General features: G+C 34.3%; 2 protein-coding genes across 2 annotated transcripts in view; one reads left to right on the top strand and one right to left on the bottom strand.

Annotated features, from left to right (window-relative positions):
* Positions 1–19,439, top strand: part of LOC111053516 (lachesin) — a 338,283-nt gene that overhangs the window by 115,071 nt on the left and 203,773 nt on the right. The window lies entirely within an intron of this gene.
* The window catches only part of LOC111058397, a 65,113-nt gene that overhangs the window by 2,443 nt on the left and 43,231 nt on the right, over positions 1–19,439 (bottom strand). The window contains exons 9-14 of the mRNA XM_022345928.2: positions 15,971–16,115; positions 10,736–10,819; positions 9,202–9,422; positions 6,896–7,261; positions 3,382–3,589; positions 1,950–2,167 (exon numbers count right to left, since the gene is read on the bottom strand). Of these exons, the coding sequence (XP_022201620.2) occupies positions 1,950–2,167; positions 3,382–3,589; positions 6,896–7,261; positions 9,202–9,422; positions 10,736–10,819; positions 15,971–16,115 (1,242 nt within the window). The remainder of the gene's footprint in view (positions 1–1,949; positions 2,168–3,381; positions 3,590–6,895; positions 7,262–9,201; positions 9,423–10,735; positions 10,820–15,970; positions 16,116–19,439) is intronic.

Here is a 19,439-nt window from a genome sequence, read left to right as displayed (position 1 = left end):
TTCAATCGATGCTGCAATATGGGTTAGTGGTATGGGGAGGAGCGTATGATATTTTCATGAATAAAATTTTTACATTTCAAAAGATGATGATAAAAGCAATTCTTAATAAGCCAAAGGCTTTTTCTAGTAGTGAAACATTTGCCGAATTTAAAGTGATGACAGTACGTCAAATTTATATAAAGAAACTTCTCTACTATGCATGGGTGAGGAAGGATGAATTTACAGTGAATAATAACGTTTCTCATAACATTTATAATATTAACTATTAAGATTTGACAATAGTGCGAAGACAATTGGGGTATCTTAGCTCAAAAATAATAAATATCATGCCAAATGCATTGTCAGAATCTCTTTCTAATAGGGGTAGACAGAGGATGGAACAGATAAATAAGTGGGTGATACAAAAATTTTTTCTTCGACATCAGTCAAATATTATAATTACTAGTAATTTATTGTTGAACTTCGATTTTTTGTAGCTTTGATTATTAGTAAATAAATTTTTATATTGTCTAAACAGCTGATACTCTCACTCAGCGGTCAGGGTTTTGCCCTTGCTGGGTGGTGCCATGTAATTTTAATTTATTTGTAAAATAGCATAATATTTTAATCTAGAATATTTCTTTTTTTAATTTTTTATTTTGTATTTTGTTTTTATGGGCAATGAAGATGTTTAAAAAAAATATTTTTCCGGGGATGAATCCTAGTGCAATCGGATATTTATATTATAAACCTACTATGTTCTGAATTTCGTGAGAATCGTTAGAGCCGTCTTCGAGATCCTGTAAACTACAAACATATAAGCATCTAAACATCTAAACATCTAAACATATAAACAGAAGATGCTTGTCAATAGTATAGGATTAATAGAGTCATCAGTAAAAGCGCAGTTGCCAATTTGTCAGTCGTCTGACCGCTTTCAGATAACTTCAGGAAACTTCGCATGTGTAGCATGAGCACATGAACAGTCACTAGAAGTTGGAGATCACTGGCCGCTTCAAAACGGCAACATCGCGCCTCTGTATCCCTCCCGCTATATGCTTTCTCTGCTGCGCATGTCCATTCAAATTCTGAAGTAATTCTGTACAGAGTATAGTATAATGAGGAACGCAATGATGATCAGTCGAAATCATAGGCAATCTCAAAATCATAGGCAATCTCAAAAACAATATGACCGCCACAATTTTCAGGGTTTTTATGTATCGCAAATCTGACAACTACAATAATTTAAACTTCTATTCGAAAGGTGTGTACAGATTTCCGCGCCGCGAACATGAGTAATTCACTTTAAATCAGCTGATGCCAAGATTTTTATAACTGTATCTTTACGTTTCTGTAAAAATACAGATATAATCAGCTGATTAAAAGTGAATTGCTCATGTTCGCGGCGCGTATATCTGTACGCATCTTTAGAGTAGCTTGGAACTTTTTTTTATTGCGGATGATGCCCACATGAGCTTTTTGCTTGTGCATGGGTGATGAAAAGTGCGTCGGTAAATTGATGAAAATTATCAAATGTCCATGCCATCGGCGGGATTCGAACCCATGAACCAGACGGTGCTATCATCCAGGAACAATACCCTGAAATTTTCGACACTACTTCCAAAACACCCTGTATAGATCATTGGATTATCATTATAATGTAGAATATGCAAAACATTCGACAGGCATTAAAAAGTACTTACCAAAATGTATTATGGTACTGAGTGGAATATCCAGCCACAATGAACATCATTGGTTAGATAATTCGAGTAAGTTGGTACAATTAATTAATAAACACTACATGACGTGGTTTTCTTTGAATAAGATAACGCCAAGATCATAGAAATCGATCTTAGAAATTCTTCTCCAGGAGACTAACTGGAATCAAGCTTTAAATGAATAGTGTCAATGATTTTAATGGACAATTTTACAAAACAAAGAATGAAAAGATGTAAAAATTTTAAACTTGCCATAATAGCCTCATCAAATTCGATGGTTTCATCCAGTGCGATTTGAGCATAGCTATCATGATGAGCCAGATCAATCTTTCCTCCCTCGACAAACAAAAAGAATCCTTTAGAGTTACGTTTCAATGAATTGATAGCGACTTCAACCATTTCCTTCAGAGTTGGCTCCGTTTTCTCGTCAGCTAGGAGATGGTATTTCATGTGACTTGGTTCAAAAAGACCTGAGAAATCAAGAGCAAAAACTCAAAATGTTGTGGAATCTCTATCGATTCTATTGAGAATTGATAAGTGAAACAATAGTAGACTCAATATATTGTATGATATAATTCCATATGACTTGATTCGAAAAGAGAAATCTAGAGGAAAAATTCTAAATTTGTGGAAACTCTATCTATACTACTGAGAATAGATAAGAGTAATTAAATAGGAGAGCAAAAATTCTAAATTTGTGGAAACTCTATCGATACTACTGAGAATAGGTAAGAGTAGAATGAAATTAAATAGTTGACTGAATACATGATATGAGAATGATTTCTCACATATTCTATCCTTTCGATAACAAAAATCATCACAGTAGAAAATAATAATGTACCTTATTCATTATCAATATTCATACATTCATACACACACTAAGTTCATCATGAAAAAGATAGGGAGAGAAAAAATAAGGTAACCTTGTGCCATTTCTCAATAATTGATCAATTAAACAAGGAATATTCACACTAAAAATACCTCAATGGTTCTATTTCTCTCTCATCATAGAGCCATTGTACTTTGATTTCAAACAATATTTACAGAAATTATATAATATGGAATATAATATGAATCAGCGGAAAAATCAAACTGAATATGAAAAAGAGGACAAATAGTAATTTCTTCCTTCATATATTATAAGACTCAAGATTTCTGCTCCAGCATTGTTTTTTCATTAGTTTTTTTTTTTCATTTTTCAGTGGACTCGCTTACTTTTATTTTGCTTACCTATTCCTCTGTTTTTCTTCCTTCCCCCCATTTCTCCCTTACCTTTTTTCCTGATCACTTCTCTCTTCTCTTCTTTGCCTGCTTATTACATGGGAAACCATGGTTGGCTAGGTATCTTCCTCTCTCTTTTTATTTTCTCTTCAACGCACCAAACCACAAAGCCCATGTTTTTTTTTATATTTGTAGCATTTTATTGTATTTTACTTGTTTTGTAATTCTTTGTCATTTCCTTTTTCTCTTGTTTTGTGTGTTTCAAATAAATTGAAATTGAATTTCACTATAGAGAGCAAAAGCTGAAAAGGATATCTTTTTTCTATGATTGTACTATAGGATTGTTATTGCTACATCGACTCTTATTCAGATAATTTATCTCATAATAATATGACTATGAATGTGGATGTTTGGAGAATTTCATGTTTTTCTATAGTAAATCAATTGAATGAGAGTAACTCACCTAACAAGTATTCAGGGAGTGCTTTCGAAGTCTCAAGCAGGTCGTCCCTATTCCAGATAAACTTGGCAGATGCATTTTTCTTTGCTTTGCTTTCCAGCCATGAAGCAATGAGATTGATGTTGTCCTCCCTCTTTCCTTTCTTTTGAGGATATTCAGGATCACTCATATTCTTTGGCAGAAATGTAAATCTTCCTCCGCCCATGATCACCTGTTAAGAGATGGCGTGAAATTTGTGTTATGCGTAGACAAGTAGCTTCCTGGTTGTGGATGAATAAATGGATGCAGAAAGCAGACACATAGGTAGAGAACAATAGCATTTACTGTGATTTCGATGAAGTTCCATCAAATTCGAATTCAAATTCAAATTTAAAGTCTAAATCAAATTCAAATTGAGGGGTCAGAATACAAGGGGTACATTTTTCATTTTTTTGAGTTAGCTACAGTAATCGATAGCTGAAAGTGGTAAAAATCTAGTATACAAGAGGTATAAGTGTAAGTCTATTCAGTGCTGACATCTGGTGTGAAATTTTTAAACTACATTTTCAAACAGCGGTTTATTTGATCAAACAAGGGCTCCAAGTGACTTGGATCCCTTGTTTACAGGACAACGGTTGCCCCTATCCAAATTAAATTCAACCTTGATTAAGCCATGTCACCAAGCAGAAGATACCTCAAGAACCAATTAGCGAATCAGATAATATTGCAATGATATCATTAATCATTGTTCAATTGCTGGTGAATGTGATAGATTTATGTGTTAAGTAAATCGAGCTTTATGTGTTAAATAAAATAGACGAGTTATCACTCTATTAGCTAGACAATCGATTTTTTTTGGTAAACAAGGGGTACAAGTGATACTTCTTATCACTATTCAGCTGATAATTTATAAAGGAAAGCAATTTGAGACATGAAACTGTACGTTTGATCTGGTAAAAGTATACTGAATAGTTATAGGAATAGGTGAATATAATTTCTATATTCAATTCATGAATGAAGAATTAATTAATGTAAGTGAACTTTAGGTTCAATTTTCTCGAAACTAACAATATGTCACTTGAACCCCTTCAATATTGATTTCCACAAAAAACAAACACTTCAACTATACATCACAAATGCATCAGAATTGACAATTTAGTGATCTCAGACAAGAGGGACAATATTGATCACAGAGACAAGATCTCGAGTGAATTCCGAAACATTTTGAATGTATAGAGATGGGTCGAGTAACCATACCTTGGGAATAAAGATGTAAATATAAAGTCCATAATCTGTAATTTCTTGATACACTGGTCGATACTTGTACTTGTTCATACAATGATTGTTCATTCTATGAAAGTTAATTAATACTTGAGAATAAGCTATAGAAAACCTATATTTAAACTCAATATTTTGAACTTAATATTCTCAACTCAATAGTGTGAATACAGCTGCAAGTTTCAGAAAGATCCATGAACAATGTTGGCCGATTATCAGCTATCCATCACAACTGAATCAATCGGTACCGTACTCTGTTGGTAATGACTGTCAATTATAGTGCCCCCTTTGTAATTTCGTCTAGTTCCCTTTTTTCTCATTTTCAGAATTCTTCTTATACTCCCTCTAGTTCTGGCTACATTATTATACGTTTTGTTTATTCAAATTTATGAGAGGCTTGGAGCGACAAAAAAGGTTGCTGATGAGCGAGCTTAGTGGAAACAGTTTATTGGTACGGCCAAATATCAACCAATATAATTGACCGAGCGAAGTGAGTTCTAAGATTCAAGTCGACGGTTTTGCATTTCTCTTTATGTTCATAATATGTTTGAATGTTTATATGTTGCGCATTTACAGCGAAACCCAGCAATAGATTCCATGAAATTTGACAGGTATGTTCCTTTTTGAATTTCGCGTCGACGTATACATAAGTTTTTTTAAAATTTTGCATTTCAAGAGTAATACAAGAGGAAAAGGAGTTTCCTTCGAACACCAATATTACCGTAGAAATCAGACTATAGAATTATTCATCATAAATCAGCTGTCTAGTGGACTATAATACTAGGTACCCGTTCAAAAACATCAAATGTATATTATTTCATCAACGTTAGTAGACAGTTGTCTTTCCATAAGCTGAGGCTCTGATTCTAGTTTGGATTTCGGAGAAAACATTTTTCTTTTTGATCTAAAGATTAAAACTGCAACAAATATTATTGAAAAGAAATTGATTTCTAAAATCATAAAAAGTGAGAAATGAAGTTTGTATTATCATCATGTGATGTATTATGATGTATATCATCATTGTATTATCATTATGGTAGTTTACTTTGTTAATTTCAACACACCGATTTTTAGCCAACACGACAACACAGAATGTTCTCTGATGGGTTGATTGGATTGGAGTATCGACGGCAGCCAGACCTGATAACAGCACTCACACTCACATTCCGGGACGACACGTCAAGGTACGATAGGACATAAAGCTCTATGTTTATTTAAGATTTTTTCTAGACATTTTAAATTGATAAATTATTTATTAATTTTTGAGAAAACATAACAACTGGTCAATGTAACTTACTGAGCGCGAGGTCTACTGTTCACAGAACTACTATAATAGGCCAAGCGAAAATGGGTCTCTCAAGGCCACTGCAATGTTGCCACTGTTGTCCACCCCTCACTCGACCTGTCTATATACATTGACCATAATTATTTCTACACCCTGAACATCGCTCTTTCCTTCTCATACCTTCCATCTTCCTCTTTTCCGTCACTATACCTGTCACGAATTCTTTTGAGCACGTCAGGTTCAAAAGTTCTATTGTGTCATTCTTTGATATTAGAACAATAACATCCCCCGTTACCTCCTCCCATCATCCCCTATATTCTTCAACATCATGAAATGAAGGAAAGAATATTGTTATGTATAATGTATAACTCTTTTTTGAGTCATGACATCAAGAAATCCAATTTTATAATGATGATTAGATTTTTCTTTATAAATGCAACTATTCATAAACTGAGCTATTACTTCATAAAGGTTACTTGAAGACTTTTATAATAATCAATTGGAAGTGGAGTGATGTAATTTTATTTATTTTAGTCAATATTCTTGTAGTGCCCACTTCACTCTGCATTTTTCAATTTGCATGAATTCTCATTTGATTCCCATCACACTTCATCCAGGCTTATACATTCATACAATATAATACATTATATCTTCATCCATACAATACATTACAATACATTTGTAAAACTGTGAACTATATTGTCCTCGTCATAGTTAACAATCCAGAGAAGACAAACAATACTCCCCACAATAACAATACTTCACTATCACACCCTCTCTCACACACACATTCACTTTCTCTCTTACTAGCCACCCTTAGTACAAAGTGGCAACAGTGTTGGTAGAGACGGTTGGTGGTGTCAAGAGCAAGCTTTGACCTTGAGGGACCAATTTTCGTTTGGCAAACTATAGTATGAATGGCCCTGGGAGTAAGTAAGTAAGTATGGTATACCATGAGTATAGTTTATAGTTTACCTTCAAGTTATTCCCGGGCGAATTGTACACCAGCTGTTTGGCGATATCGGAGCATTTGCTGGGATCAGCGTTGGCTGCACGTATGGCGCCGTCATACTCCCAGTTGCGATGTGCCGTGTGCGCGTAGACGCCGGATGGCGAGGCATGTGTCACACGAGTGGTTGTCACGAGTCCAGTGGCCTTGCCTCTGAGCTGGGCCCAGGCGGCGAGTGACGAGGTGTGGTGGGCAGGGTTGGACATCGCCTCGCAGTCACCCCTGGCCACGTTGGCGGTCACGCCGGCCGTGGCTATGTTCGCCTTCACGCCGTTCAGGTAGGCGGTCGCGCTACAGGCAGAGTCGGCAACTTGCGAGTCGACGCAGTAGGTCTGCGGACAAGGATCCATAAAAATAGTTCAATATCAATGTGGCTAACATACATTCTAAGCACATTGGTTTTATGTGTTGATAGTATGATGTTGATAGAGGAATGATTCAATAATGAAACTTTGATAGTGTGATGTTGAAAAAGAATTGTTCCAATAATGAAACTTTGGGTAACAAACGTTGTGGTTAACAACGAAAACACTTGAGGGGGTTCGCCAAATTAATTTTTAGTGAATAATTGGATTTCTGTTTTTTTCACATTTTTGAATTCTCCCGGTCTTTCTGATTTGTTTCGACAAATAGAAATTAAATTTTGAGACTTCTGTACTGAAAAAATATCTCGACCAAAAATTATTTAAAGTTTTGGATGTTTTGAAGAAATATATTTTAAAAATTATTTTATGTAATGCTGGAAAATGCCTGTGTCTTAGAATAGAGAAATAAAAGGGGAATGAAGCAAAAAAAATCATATATTTATTGGTTGTTGAGAAAAATGTACCTGAATATTGGAAATTTTAACATTGTTGGTATAGGAATTTGCGAAACCCCTTAAGAGAGAGTGCAGGTGGCAGAGATGCGATTCCTCCGCAGAACTAAGGGCTGCGATCAGAGAGATCATTTCAGAAATGAAGATATCCAACTCTATCTGAGCTGGGCATATCAAATTCGAATGAAAACGTTTTAGAATACCGAAGACAATGGAAGGTTCATATAAAAAGAATGTCTGCAGAAAGGCTTCCCCGTCAAGTATAAAATTATAGACCAGAAGGTGAAAGACGAATTGGAAGGCCATGTAAGAGATGGCAATAAATGACATGTTATGTATAAGAATGTAAATTTATAACTCTTTTGAACTCTCTAACTACTGTATAAGCTGTTTGTAAGTCGGAACAGGCAATAGCCTAGTCCGTGCACGTAAGATGATGTTGATGATGATGATGATGATGATGATGATGATGATGATGATGATGATGATGATAATGATGAAACTTTGATAATGTGGTGTAGAGAAAGAAATGATCTTAGAATGAAAGTGCTATAATGTGATGTTGAGAAAGAAATGATTTGAGAATGAAAGTGTGATAATGTGATGTTGAGAAAGAAATGATCTGAGAATGAAAGTGCGATAGTGTGATGTTGTAAAAGGAATGATTTGAGAATGAATGTGCGATAGTGTGATGTTGAGAAAGAAATGATCTGAGAATGGAAGTGTGATAGTGTGATATTGAAAAAGGAATGTTCTGAGAATGAAAGTGCGATAGTGTGATGTTTGAAAAGTAATGATCCGAGAATGAGAGTGCCATAGTGTGATATTGAAAAAAATGATCCAATAATGAAACTTGGATAGTGTGATATTCAGATGAAATGATCTTGGAATGAGAGTTTTATAGTGTAATGTTGAAAAAGGAAATGATCCAATAATGAAAAACACTGATCGTGTGATGTAGAAAAAGAAACAAGTTTACTTTCCAAATTGCAATTTCAACTCAAGCCACAATTTTATGAACAAATAGATCTATTTGAGTTTTGTAGGGGAAATATATTCCTGAATGTGAATATCCTGAGAAAACTAGACAAAATAAATACATACAACCATCTCAATAATTCATTATTTTGTTCGACAATTAACAAATTATATTTATTCTGTAATATATTTTGATATAAAGTTTGATAGGACCCTCATATAATTTTATTTTGGACACTAATAAATTTGGTTTCAAAAATGACACTTTAGAATAGGTTATATACTTAGGTGGGCTAGTGTTTTTCTGTATCAAATTTATATCCAATATATAATTTTATTTTGGACACTAATAAATTTGGTTTCAAATCTTATAAGGGTTTTATATACTAAAAGGGTGGGCTAGTGTTTTTCTGTATCAAATTCATATCCAAAATTCATTTTTGAAGTAAATCTGTGTGATAATAGAAAAAAGTTCACCTTTGACAGTCCGACGTATGGGAACTTCTCGAATCCTAGAGATGTTTCTTCACCAGACTTCTTAAGCCTTTGACCCTTGAGTATCCGGGCAGCGACCAATGTTGGTACCGACATTCCATCTCCGATGAACAAAATTATATTTTTTGCAACATTTCGATTTTCTGTCCCCTTCAGCCTCTCTTCAATAATTTTTCGTCCATTATTCAGCCAGAAGCTCTGACCTGTTTATAATGAAGAGATAATAATTATGCAAACTAAGATATTTTAAAGTCGCTATCTTCTTAATCAGGAGAAAAGTGTTGGTAGGATTTCATTACATAGTCGGATAGTTCATTATTTGAAAGTTTACTTGTTCATTCTATGTGATTTCTTTAGGATTTAGAGCTGGATTCCAAGCTCGGGATTCAGCTAAGTTCTAGCAAAGAGAAAGGATAAGCGTAAGTTTGTTTGTAATCTATTCTAGACTCTGAACAGCTGGAATCAGATAAGTGGCTTTTAGAAACGGGGTGTAGTTACAGTTTCTATGATAATATTTTTATTTTCTTATTTCTATAATATTGGAAACGTTTCTCCTTGACGAAATTGAACATTCCTGAATAATTCAAAATAGCTGAAACTTTGAACAATTTTCTTTATATTTTATTCCGTTTTCAATCTTCTAATTTTTCGAAATTTAATTCAAACGTGGACTGCGACTGCGCCCCGTTTCGGAAAGCCAATTCTCTGACTACAGCTGTTTAAAGTCTAGAAATTAGCTGAATCCCGAGCTCGGAAACCGACCCTAGGTCCCTATTTTCAGGAAATCATTTTTTTCCGATCATTACTTGTTGAGATATGAGCGCCTAAAGCTTGAATTTTTGGGACAGAACATTTCAAGTTCGGTAAGATATAGATCCATGAGATTTAGAGGATGGATTCTACATGGTATTTTTGATCTAGTAAAATAAAAATTTTCTGGAAATATCAATTTTTGGAAAATTATTCAATTTATCAAAAATAACTCAACTAAAAGTTATTTTTAGTAAATTGAATAACTATCTTGAAAATTTATATTTTCGGAAAAATTTTGTTTTACTAGATCAACAATACCATGAAGAACCTATTCTCTAAATCTCATGGGTTCATCTCTTACCGAATTTGAAATGTTCTGTCTCAAAAATTCAAAATTTAGGCGCTCATATCTCAAAAAGTAATGATAAGAAAAAAGGTTTTCCTGAGAAAACTTTTTTATTTTGATAGTTTGATGATATACAAATCGAAAAACTTTGAAAAATATCACGAGTAGAAAGTTCATTTTAAGCCTTTGCACAGCCTTGAGGCCCTGCAGATTTTGAAATAAGTGATGATATGGAAGATCACATGATCACCTACAGGACACAACAGTAGTAACTGAAGTTCCCTTCCACAGATGAAATTATTCCTATCACAATCTTATAACAAAAAGAAGTATGTATTTTCATCATGTCGTTTTAATGATAGCTGAGCATCAAAGTTGGACATCAAGTGAAATCAATAATTTTTTGTTTGTTACTACCTTTTTCCTCACGATCCGTGCTGGGTTGGAAAGCTTTTGGATGAGATAATTGATCAGAATCGATGGGGAAATGATGTGGATCATCTGAAATAAGATAATAATAATGAGATAACAATTAAATATAAGAGGAGGGTTGAAGATTCCATAATTTTGGAGCTGAATATTATAGATTCACATCCTCACTTATTCACAATGCAATAAGCGATAAAACACTTTCTTCTATGTATTTAGACACGACATGCAGTCAAATATTAAGTAAATGATTGAAAACTTTTACTTACTGACTGAAATACTTCAGACCGTCTAGCGATCATTTTCAACAGTGCCGACCGGAAATGTTTTGTTGGCTAGGGAGACTTGTGGTATTTATTATGTAATCAAAAAGTTTGTTAGATTTGAAGAATAGCTGAATTTCAAATCTAACAAACTTTTTGATTACAAAATAAATACCACAAGTCTTCCTAACCAACAAAACATTTCCGGTCGGCACTGTTGAAAATGATCGCTAGACGGTTGGAAGTACTTCAGTCAGTAAGTAAAAGTTTTCAATTATCTACTTAATATTTGACTGCATGTGTGTTTGAATACATAGGAAAAAAGTGTGTAATAAATCGCAGCTTGGAGTGAATCAAGAAACCATCACCTTTAAACGATAAAAGTTTTATCACTTTTCCATAGATGAAGCCTACTCTAGGATAATATTAATCCATGAATTATCATTATTTATTATTATTTATTTAATCATTCATAATTACACAACGTACAGAGAAGTACCACAGGCTTATAAGCCCAAAACGGTTCCAATTCTAATTTATACAACAGTCCAAATGTAGCTAGGTTATGTGTCACTCAACATTCATCAATTACACACTCAATTTACAATTCAAAACACACAATAATCATTTTCAATTTAGAAAATACTTCAAAATTAAATTAAATCAATTACAATTAATTAAAAAATTTCAAACTTTCAAAATACTATAAAACTTTGAGACCGAAAAGACAAAAACAGTATTTAGAACTTGATGAAGAAATAATAGTTCAATACAATACTTTGTATTTTAGCAAAATGAATATCATATTCTATCCTATTCCATTTATGTATGTGATTCTACAATATATCTTGTAAATATATTGATTTACACCCAATAACTCAATCTACTTGTACCACTTAACTTCCCAATCCACTCAATGAATCCCATGTCAAATTCACAGTGCATTTGGGCGATTCCGAACTTGATTCCAAAGCTTAGCGAGGCTCTACTATTGAAGATTAATTGGATTTACGAACTGCACAGTTGAAAATCAAATTAAGAGTTCTCCAATTCGACCATGGGTAATTGAAAGGCGTTTAAACGAGAGGGCTCACAGTTACATTCAACAAAGCACAAAATCGATTTGGGTGATAGGATGTGTTTCGTAATAATTTTGTGGAACCAATTCCAGGGGACAACAATATTTTGAGCTCGATATTTTTGTGACTCATGTATCTCACTTCTTATGATTGAGATGACATAACTTTATATGGATCTAACCACTACCTTCGTGAACAAAGCCATAGTGCATTCGTGTAACGTCAGCACAGGTAGGGCTCCTACACCAATAAAAAATCTGGTGTGGTACACTCACACAACTTTCCTTGCTCATATTTGAAACTACGATCAGACTTCTGCATATGTGTATTATATAATAATTGTTCTCAGAGTACTTTTTCCTTTGTGTGAATTGTGAAACTCGATGATTTTTTTAGTCCTCATTATTTTAAAGTCGTCAAAACAGCTGTTCTACAGATGAAATATCTCGACTATGTGTTCTTTTTATGAACTGCGCTACCTACCTACCTCATGCACGAGAAGTAGGTTTCTAAGTCCATTTATCAAGGATGGGGTGGACCCCCAATTAGTTTCCCAGAAAGGAGACTCATGCCAGTTGATAGAGCTGATAAAAAACTATACAGGGTATGAATTTGAAAAAAATCGGTCAAGTCATTTTCGAGAAAATCGTGAAAAACATGGTTTTTTAGTAATTATCCGCCATTTTTCTCAAGAATATTACGGAGCTCCTACAATTTTCCGAAAAATAAGACTTATGTCAGTTGATAGGGCATATAAATAGCTATCCATGGTATGAATTTGAAAAAAATCGGTCAAGTTATTTTTGAGAAAATCATGAAAAACATGGTTTTTTAGTAATTATCCGCCATTTTGAATTCAATTTTATTGAATTTCTTATTGTCGGATCCTCATGGTATAAGGACCTTAAGTTTAAAATTTCAACTCAATCGGTTGATTAGGAATAGAGTTATCGTGTTCACAGACATACACACATACACACACACACACATACACACACACACACACACACACACACAACACCACACACACACACACACACCACACACAACACACACACACACACACACCACACACACACACACACACACACACACACACACACACACACACACACACACACACACACACAACACACACACACACACACACACACACACACACACACACACACACACACACACACACACACACACACCACACACACACACCACACACCACACACACACACACACACCACACACACACAACACACACACACACACACACACACACACACACACACACACCACACACACACACACACACACACACACACACACACACCACACACACACACACACCACACACACACACACACACACACACACACACACACACACACACACACACACACACACACCACACACACACACACACACACACACACACCACACACACAACACACCACACACACACACACACACACACACACACACCACACACAACACACACACACACACACACACACCACACACACACACACACACACACACACACACACACACACACACACACACACACACACACACACACACACACAGACCAACACCCAAAAATCATGTTTTTGGACTCAGGGGACCTTGAAACGTATAGAAAACTTGAAATTAGGGTACCTTAATTTTTTTTGGAAAGCAATACTTTCCTTACCTATGGTAGTAGGGCAAGGAAAGTAAAAACACTAGCTGATATAGATCAGCTGAAGTCAACGAATTTTCATTGGTGTAGGCACCCTACCCGTGCTGATGTCACACGAATGCACTACGGCTTTGTTTACGGGGGTAGAGATCTAACGCCATTATCATCATCATCATCATCCAGTCGATTAAAATCGTCATCATCCCTGATCAACTAACAGGTGATGAATCAATCAAATTATGAATCCCTATAACTGGGATTACACCAAAGTTATTAAAAAAAATGTTAATAACCTTATACTTATAGATTCTATTAGATTGAATACAACTGATCACACACATGATGGACATAAATGTGTTTGTCAAGTTCCGTTCAAACTACTAGAATCTATAAGGATTAAGTTGTTAAAATTTTGTTAATAACTCTGGTGTAAACCCAGCTTGAGAATTCTTGATCTATATGACTGATGATACGCAATATTATATACTTCAAATGTCTTATAATGTTTCATATCTGTCAGTAATAACATTTTATATTATTATGTATCAGAGCCTCATGTAAGGGGATAAGTTAACACTTTATCCACAATACTTCAAGTTTCTTGCGTGGGAATCCATTCTAACTATATTGGAAATGGTTTCATAAAGAAATGACATTAACATGACCTGTTTCACAGTAGGCATATTGAATAAGATTTTCTTATGATATTGAAGATTAATAATGAATCAATTATCGAATTGATTTCTATTCATATTCGTTACTCAGCATCCATGAATTGTGTTGAATTACTATTTTTATTTTTCTATGTTGATTGTCATTGAAGCTTGTTTCAGAGAACAACCATTGATTTCCATCTCACTGAAAATCTTACACTATAAAAAACTGTAAAACTTCAGTTCATCCATTGACGATCCAAGTAGGTCTGAGATTATGAGAGCAGTAGGAATTATATAGTCTACATACACTATCACAAATTGATTTTAAACTAGTTTAAAAGGCTTCTTTCTCTTCAGCCTCCTGTAAGATTTCCATTCTGGTTGACTTGTGCATCATAGAGTAGTACAGTAGAACTCCAATATTATCAGAACTCTGATCATCCATATCGCGTTTAGATTAAAGTAGGTGAAATATTCGCTAATGTCCACATTTGTTCAAGAATCATTAACACCTTACAGCGGAGTCTAATTTCTACAGTGGAATATCCAAATGATTATGATCAAATACTATAATACATTATTTTAAAATACGTCCGTTTTCTAAATTTCCATTTTTCTCTGTGAAAACTCCAATTATTATCGTAATCGACCGAACGTAGTGAGGTCTATGTTTAAACTCGGATTTTCTTTCGTCTGTCTGTATGTAACGTGATTACGGCCAAATGCGTTGATAAAATTCATTGAGATTTGGCAAGAATATTCCTTTTCCAACTGCGCGTCGATGTAAACACAAGGTTTTTTGAAATTTTGCATTATGAGGATTATATGAAAAGAAAAGGAATTCCTCCATACTCTGATATGACTATATATCATCTACTTTGAAGATAGGATCAATCAGACTATAGAATAATTCATAATCAATCAGCTGACAAGTGGATTATTCATTGCATGCATCACACAGATGTCCGGCCATGTTTATTTCCATAAGGTAGGGTTTCAATATTTTTTATGATGCGTGCCCATCAGTATCAATATTCTCACATTTGAAAACAAATTCAATAGGTGATTGAAAATAAAGTGGAAAATGATTGAATGAACTGAATAATGCTGAAGAAATTATAATATTCTTGATTGGAAAAAAATTAGTTTTAAAATATATTTATTAGATGGAGAGATTATCACGGAACTGGATGGATAATTGTCATATGGAATGGAAATTCAAGCCTGAACTGAGTTTTATTAACATAAGTTTTTCATATTGGAGGAAACAAATAACAGTTTTCAAGAGTAAATTAAGATTATAATGTGAATTTTGAATCAACTAGAACAGGTGACATCAGATACTTGCGGATGAGAAAACTGCGTGACGTCTACTGTTCACAGAACTACTAGCATTTGATTAGCCGAACGGGGTGCTTGACCAAAATTAATTCAGATGATTGGAGTTTTACTGGACTACTCTCAATCATGGACATACGTTATTCAGGAAGAATAATTTCTTAATATTTTGAAATAATTGTAATATTGATTTATTTTTTCACTCTACTCACCTAACTCATCATCAACCTCGACATAAGCAGCATCTTCCTCTGGTTGATTTGGAATTTTCAGAGAACTGCATAATGAACAACATAAGAACAGATGTAATAAAAAACGAAAGAGTAGCGACATTTCAGCAACTGTTCTTGGGTCAAACTAATGTATTTCGCTGATCATTTGCTGAAGTGGAGAGTGGTTGAAGAGATATCGCGACTTCAAAAGATGACAAAAAACTCTAATATTTTATATAAAAAAATTGTCACATGCCACTCGAGAACGTCTTCAAGTTTTTTCATGTCAATGTCGTGAATATTATCTTATTGATATTAATATATTGAAATGGATAATTATAATGCGCTTATAAACTGAGATCACACTTGTCAGATGTTTTGGACATTTTAAGCTCCACTTGAAAGAGGATTAAAATTTGAAAATAATATGGAAGATTAGTCATTCCATGAAATCAATTTGCTTATATGGGCTACTTGATTGAAAAAAAGTAAATATGATTGAAATTTTAAGAATTTCAACCAAAAATAATGAATAAGAAATGAATTAATCATATGAAAATAAGCATATGTTCATATTATCGAGTACCAATTTGTTTATTTTCACTTTCCTTGCCCTATTAACACAGATAGGGGAAGTATTGCTTTCCAAAAAAATTAAGGTACCCCAATTTCTATTTTTTCTTGTTTCAAGGTCCCCTGAGTCCAATATGTGTGTGTATGAGTGTATGTGCGTCTGTGTACACGATATCCCATCTCCCAGTTAACGGAAAGACTTGAAATTTGGAACGTAAGGTCCTTACACTATAAGGATACGACACGAACAATTTCGATCAAATGCAATTCAAGATGGCGGCTAAAATAACGAAAATGTTGTCAAAGACAGGTTTTTTCGCGATATTCTCGAAAACCGCTCCAACGATTTTGATCAAATTCATACCTGAAATAGTCATTGATAAGCTCTATCAACTGCCACTAGTTCCATATCTGTGAAAACTTCAGGAGCTCCGCCCCATCTATGCAACGTTTGATTTTAGATTCTCAATCATCAGGCTTTAGATACAATTTGAGCAAAAATATTCAAGTTAAAAAGATTGAGCATGGAAATCTCTACAATATTAATGTATTGTAACATTTTCACTTAAAAACGAAAATAAGCTCGAAACTCGTGAAAATGTGATTATTCAATAATTGCAAACTGTTGATTCATTTTAATCATTCACTATGGAGAGATAGCAGACTAGTGGGTCTCCAGCGTTATTGTCCTGTCACCAGCTGGCTCAGATCTTTGAATAGTAGACTCGAGATGCGCGTGAACACTAGCGTCAGGTGATCAATTTTCATAACGGCAAGGCAAGTTTTGTGAGTGCGCCACACCAGATTTTTTTTACATTTCAACTTGAAAGTTAAATATGGTGGAAACTACTCGTATAAATATTTTAGAGTTTTTATTATATAAGGGTAAAGTTTCTCATATTGTTTTTATTCAAATATGAGTACAAATTAATAATTATCACAGTTGTATTGATTAGTTCACGAGTAGCAAACAATTAGGTTGAGAGTTGATTGATATCAGAATTTATTCATATAAGTATTATCAATTTGACAGTATTGAGATTCCTCTCCTTGAATTGTCAAATTTATTGTTATTCCCTATTGGAATGAATGATTGATTTTTTACTCCACTAGTGAAAGATCTTTACTCTCTAGCAGAGAATTTTCTCTCTCGACAACATATTATAACTATTGCAGATCAACTTTTTCTTCTTTTTCTCCTTTTCTCTCTTCCTCTTCTTCTCCTGCCACCTTTCCGTTTTTCTCTCCTACTTCTTCTTTTACATCTTGCATTTTTTCTCCTGGCCTTTCCAGGAGATTATCTTCCTCTCTATCATTCTCTTCTTTTCCCTCTTCAACGTCTACCTTCTCATTTTTCTTCTTTTCCCACCTCTTCTCCTGCCATCTTCATCTTCTCAACAGTCTTCATCTTCTTCTACTCTAGTATCTTCTTCCTTCTTGTAGGTATCCTTCTTCTACTTGGTTTTTTCCTGTCCTCTTCTTATTTTCCATTCTCTATTTCTTCTTCGTCTACCTTCGGCTTCTTCTTTTTCTTCTTCTCCTATCTTCTTCATCATCTCTTGTTCGACTTCTTTCTCCTCTACTCTTGATTTCTCTCTTGTTTTTAGCTTCTCTCTATTTTTGTACTTCTTCTTTTTCTTCTATCTTCTACTTCTTCGTTTATCTTCTTCTTTTTTATCCTTCTCTTCTTCTTCAATCCTCTTTGCCGTGTCTCTTTTTCCCTTCTTCATCCTCTACTACATTTCATCTTCTTCCTCTTTTTCTTCTTTTTGTCTTCTTTTTCTCAGTCTTCCTCTTCTCCAGCATTCATCTTCTTCTTCCTCTTCTCCAGCATTCATCTTCTTCTACTTTTTTTCAATCATCCCTCCTTCAGCATTTTTCCCTTCTTCTACATCCCCTTCTTCATTCTTTTGATAAAGTTTTTGACCAGGTCACTCCCGAGCTATCGAATGGACACGTTAATTAAACTGTTGGTCACGGCTGAAGTATGACAGTCGTAAATCTCATTGGTGGCTTTAATGATATATCCAGGCGAGGTGGAACCTTCCCGTAAGGGACTCCCTATCAACTGAAGCCATACAAATTTACTTTACTTCATTTTTTTGTAACTTTTTCTCTATTCTTTTCCATCCCATACTTCTCCCTCTTCTTCTTCGTCTATCTTATCATTCTCCTTCCATCTCTCTCTCTCTTCTTATCCTGTCTCCTCCATCTTCACTCGTTCTTCTTTATCTGTCTTCTATTCCTTCTTCTTCCTCTATTCTTGGTTCTTCCTCCTGTCTCTTTCTACTTTCTCTTCTTGTACTTCTTCTTCTTGGCCTATCTTCTTCTACGCTCACCTTCTTACTCTTCTAACTCTCCTTCTTCTTCCTGCATTCAAAGATTGGGCACTCTTGCATGTTCCAAGTCGCAATTGATAATTTGTTGCACAGAATGAATAAATGAATGGATGAATTCATTTGCCAAAAGCTTTACAAAAATAAATATAATGCTACTGCACTTAACTAAAATACATACATGAAAATTAGGAAACTAATCTAGAAACTAGTTTTAGAAACTCTTGAATATGTTTTAATAGTAGAACCATTTCCAATAATTATTGTACAAACCAGTGATTGATAAAAAATACTACTGTGGAAACATTTCCAATAATTATTGAGTAGAAAGAATAAGAAATTGTCAAAAACTACAGATTTTATTGAAAGTATAGAGACCGGATTTGGTTGTTACACCATTGGACATGTTATCCAGTATCAGAATTGGTAATAGAATAGTTTTGGGCGATGCTTGTTATTCTTTCTCAGTCATATTGATATGAATTTTGATTGTATCCACAAATGAATGAATTGTCAATCTCCAATAAACTAAAACTAAATACAAGAGCAGCAGAATTTAT

Source organism: Nilaparvata lugens, chromosome 2, assembly GCF_014356525.2.
Source record: "Nilaparvata lugens isolate BPH chromosome 2, ASM1435652v1, whole genome shotgun sequence".
NCBI classification, from domain to species: Eukaryota; Metazoa; Arthropoda; class Insecta; order Hemiptera; family Delphacidae; genus Nilaparvata; species Nilaparvata lugens.
This window is presented reverse-complemented; position numbering and strand designations above follow the sequence as displayed.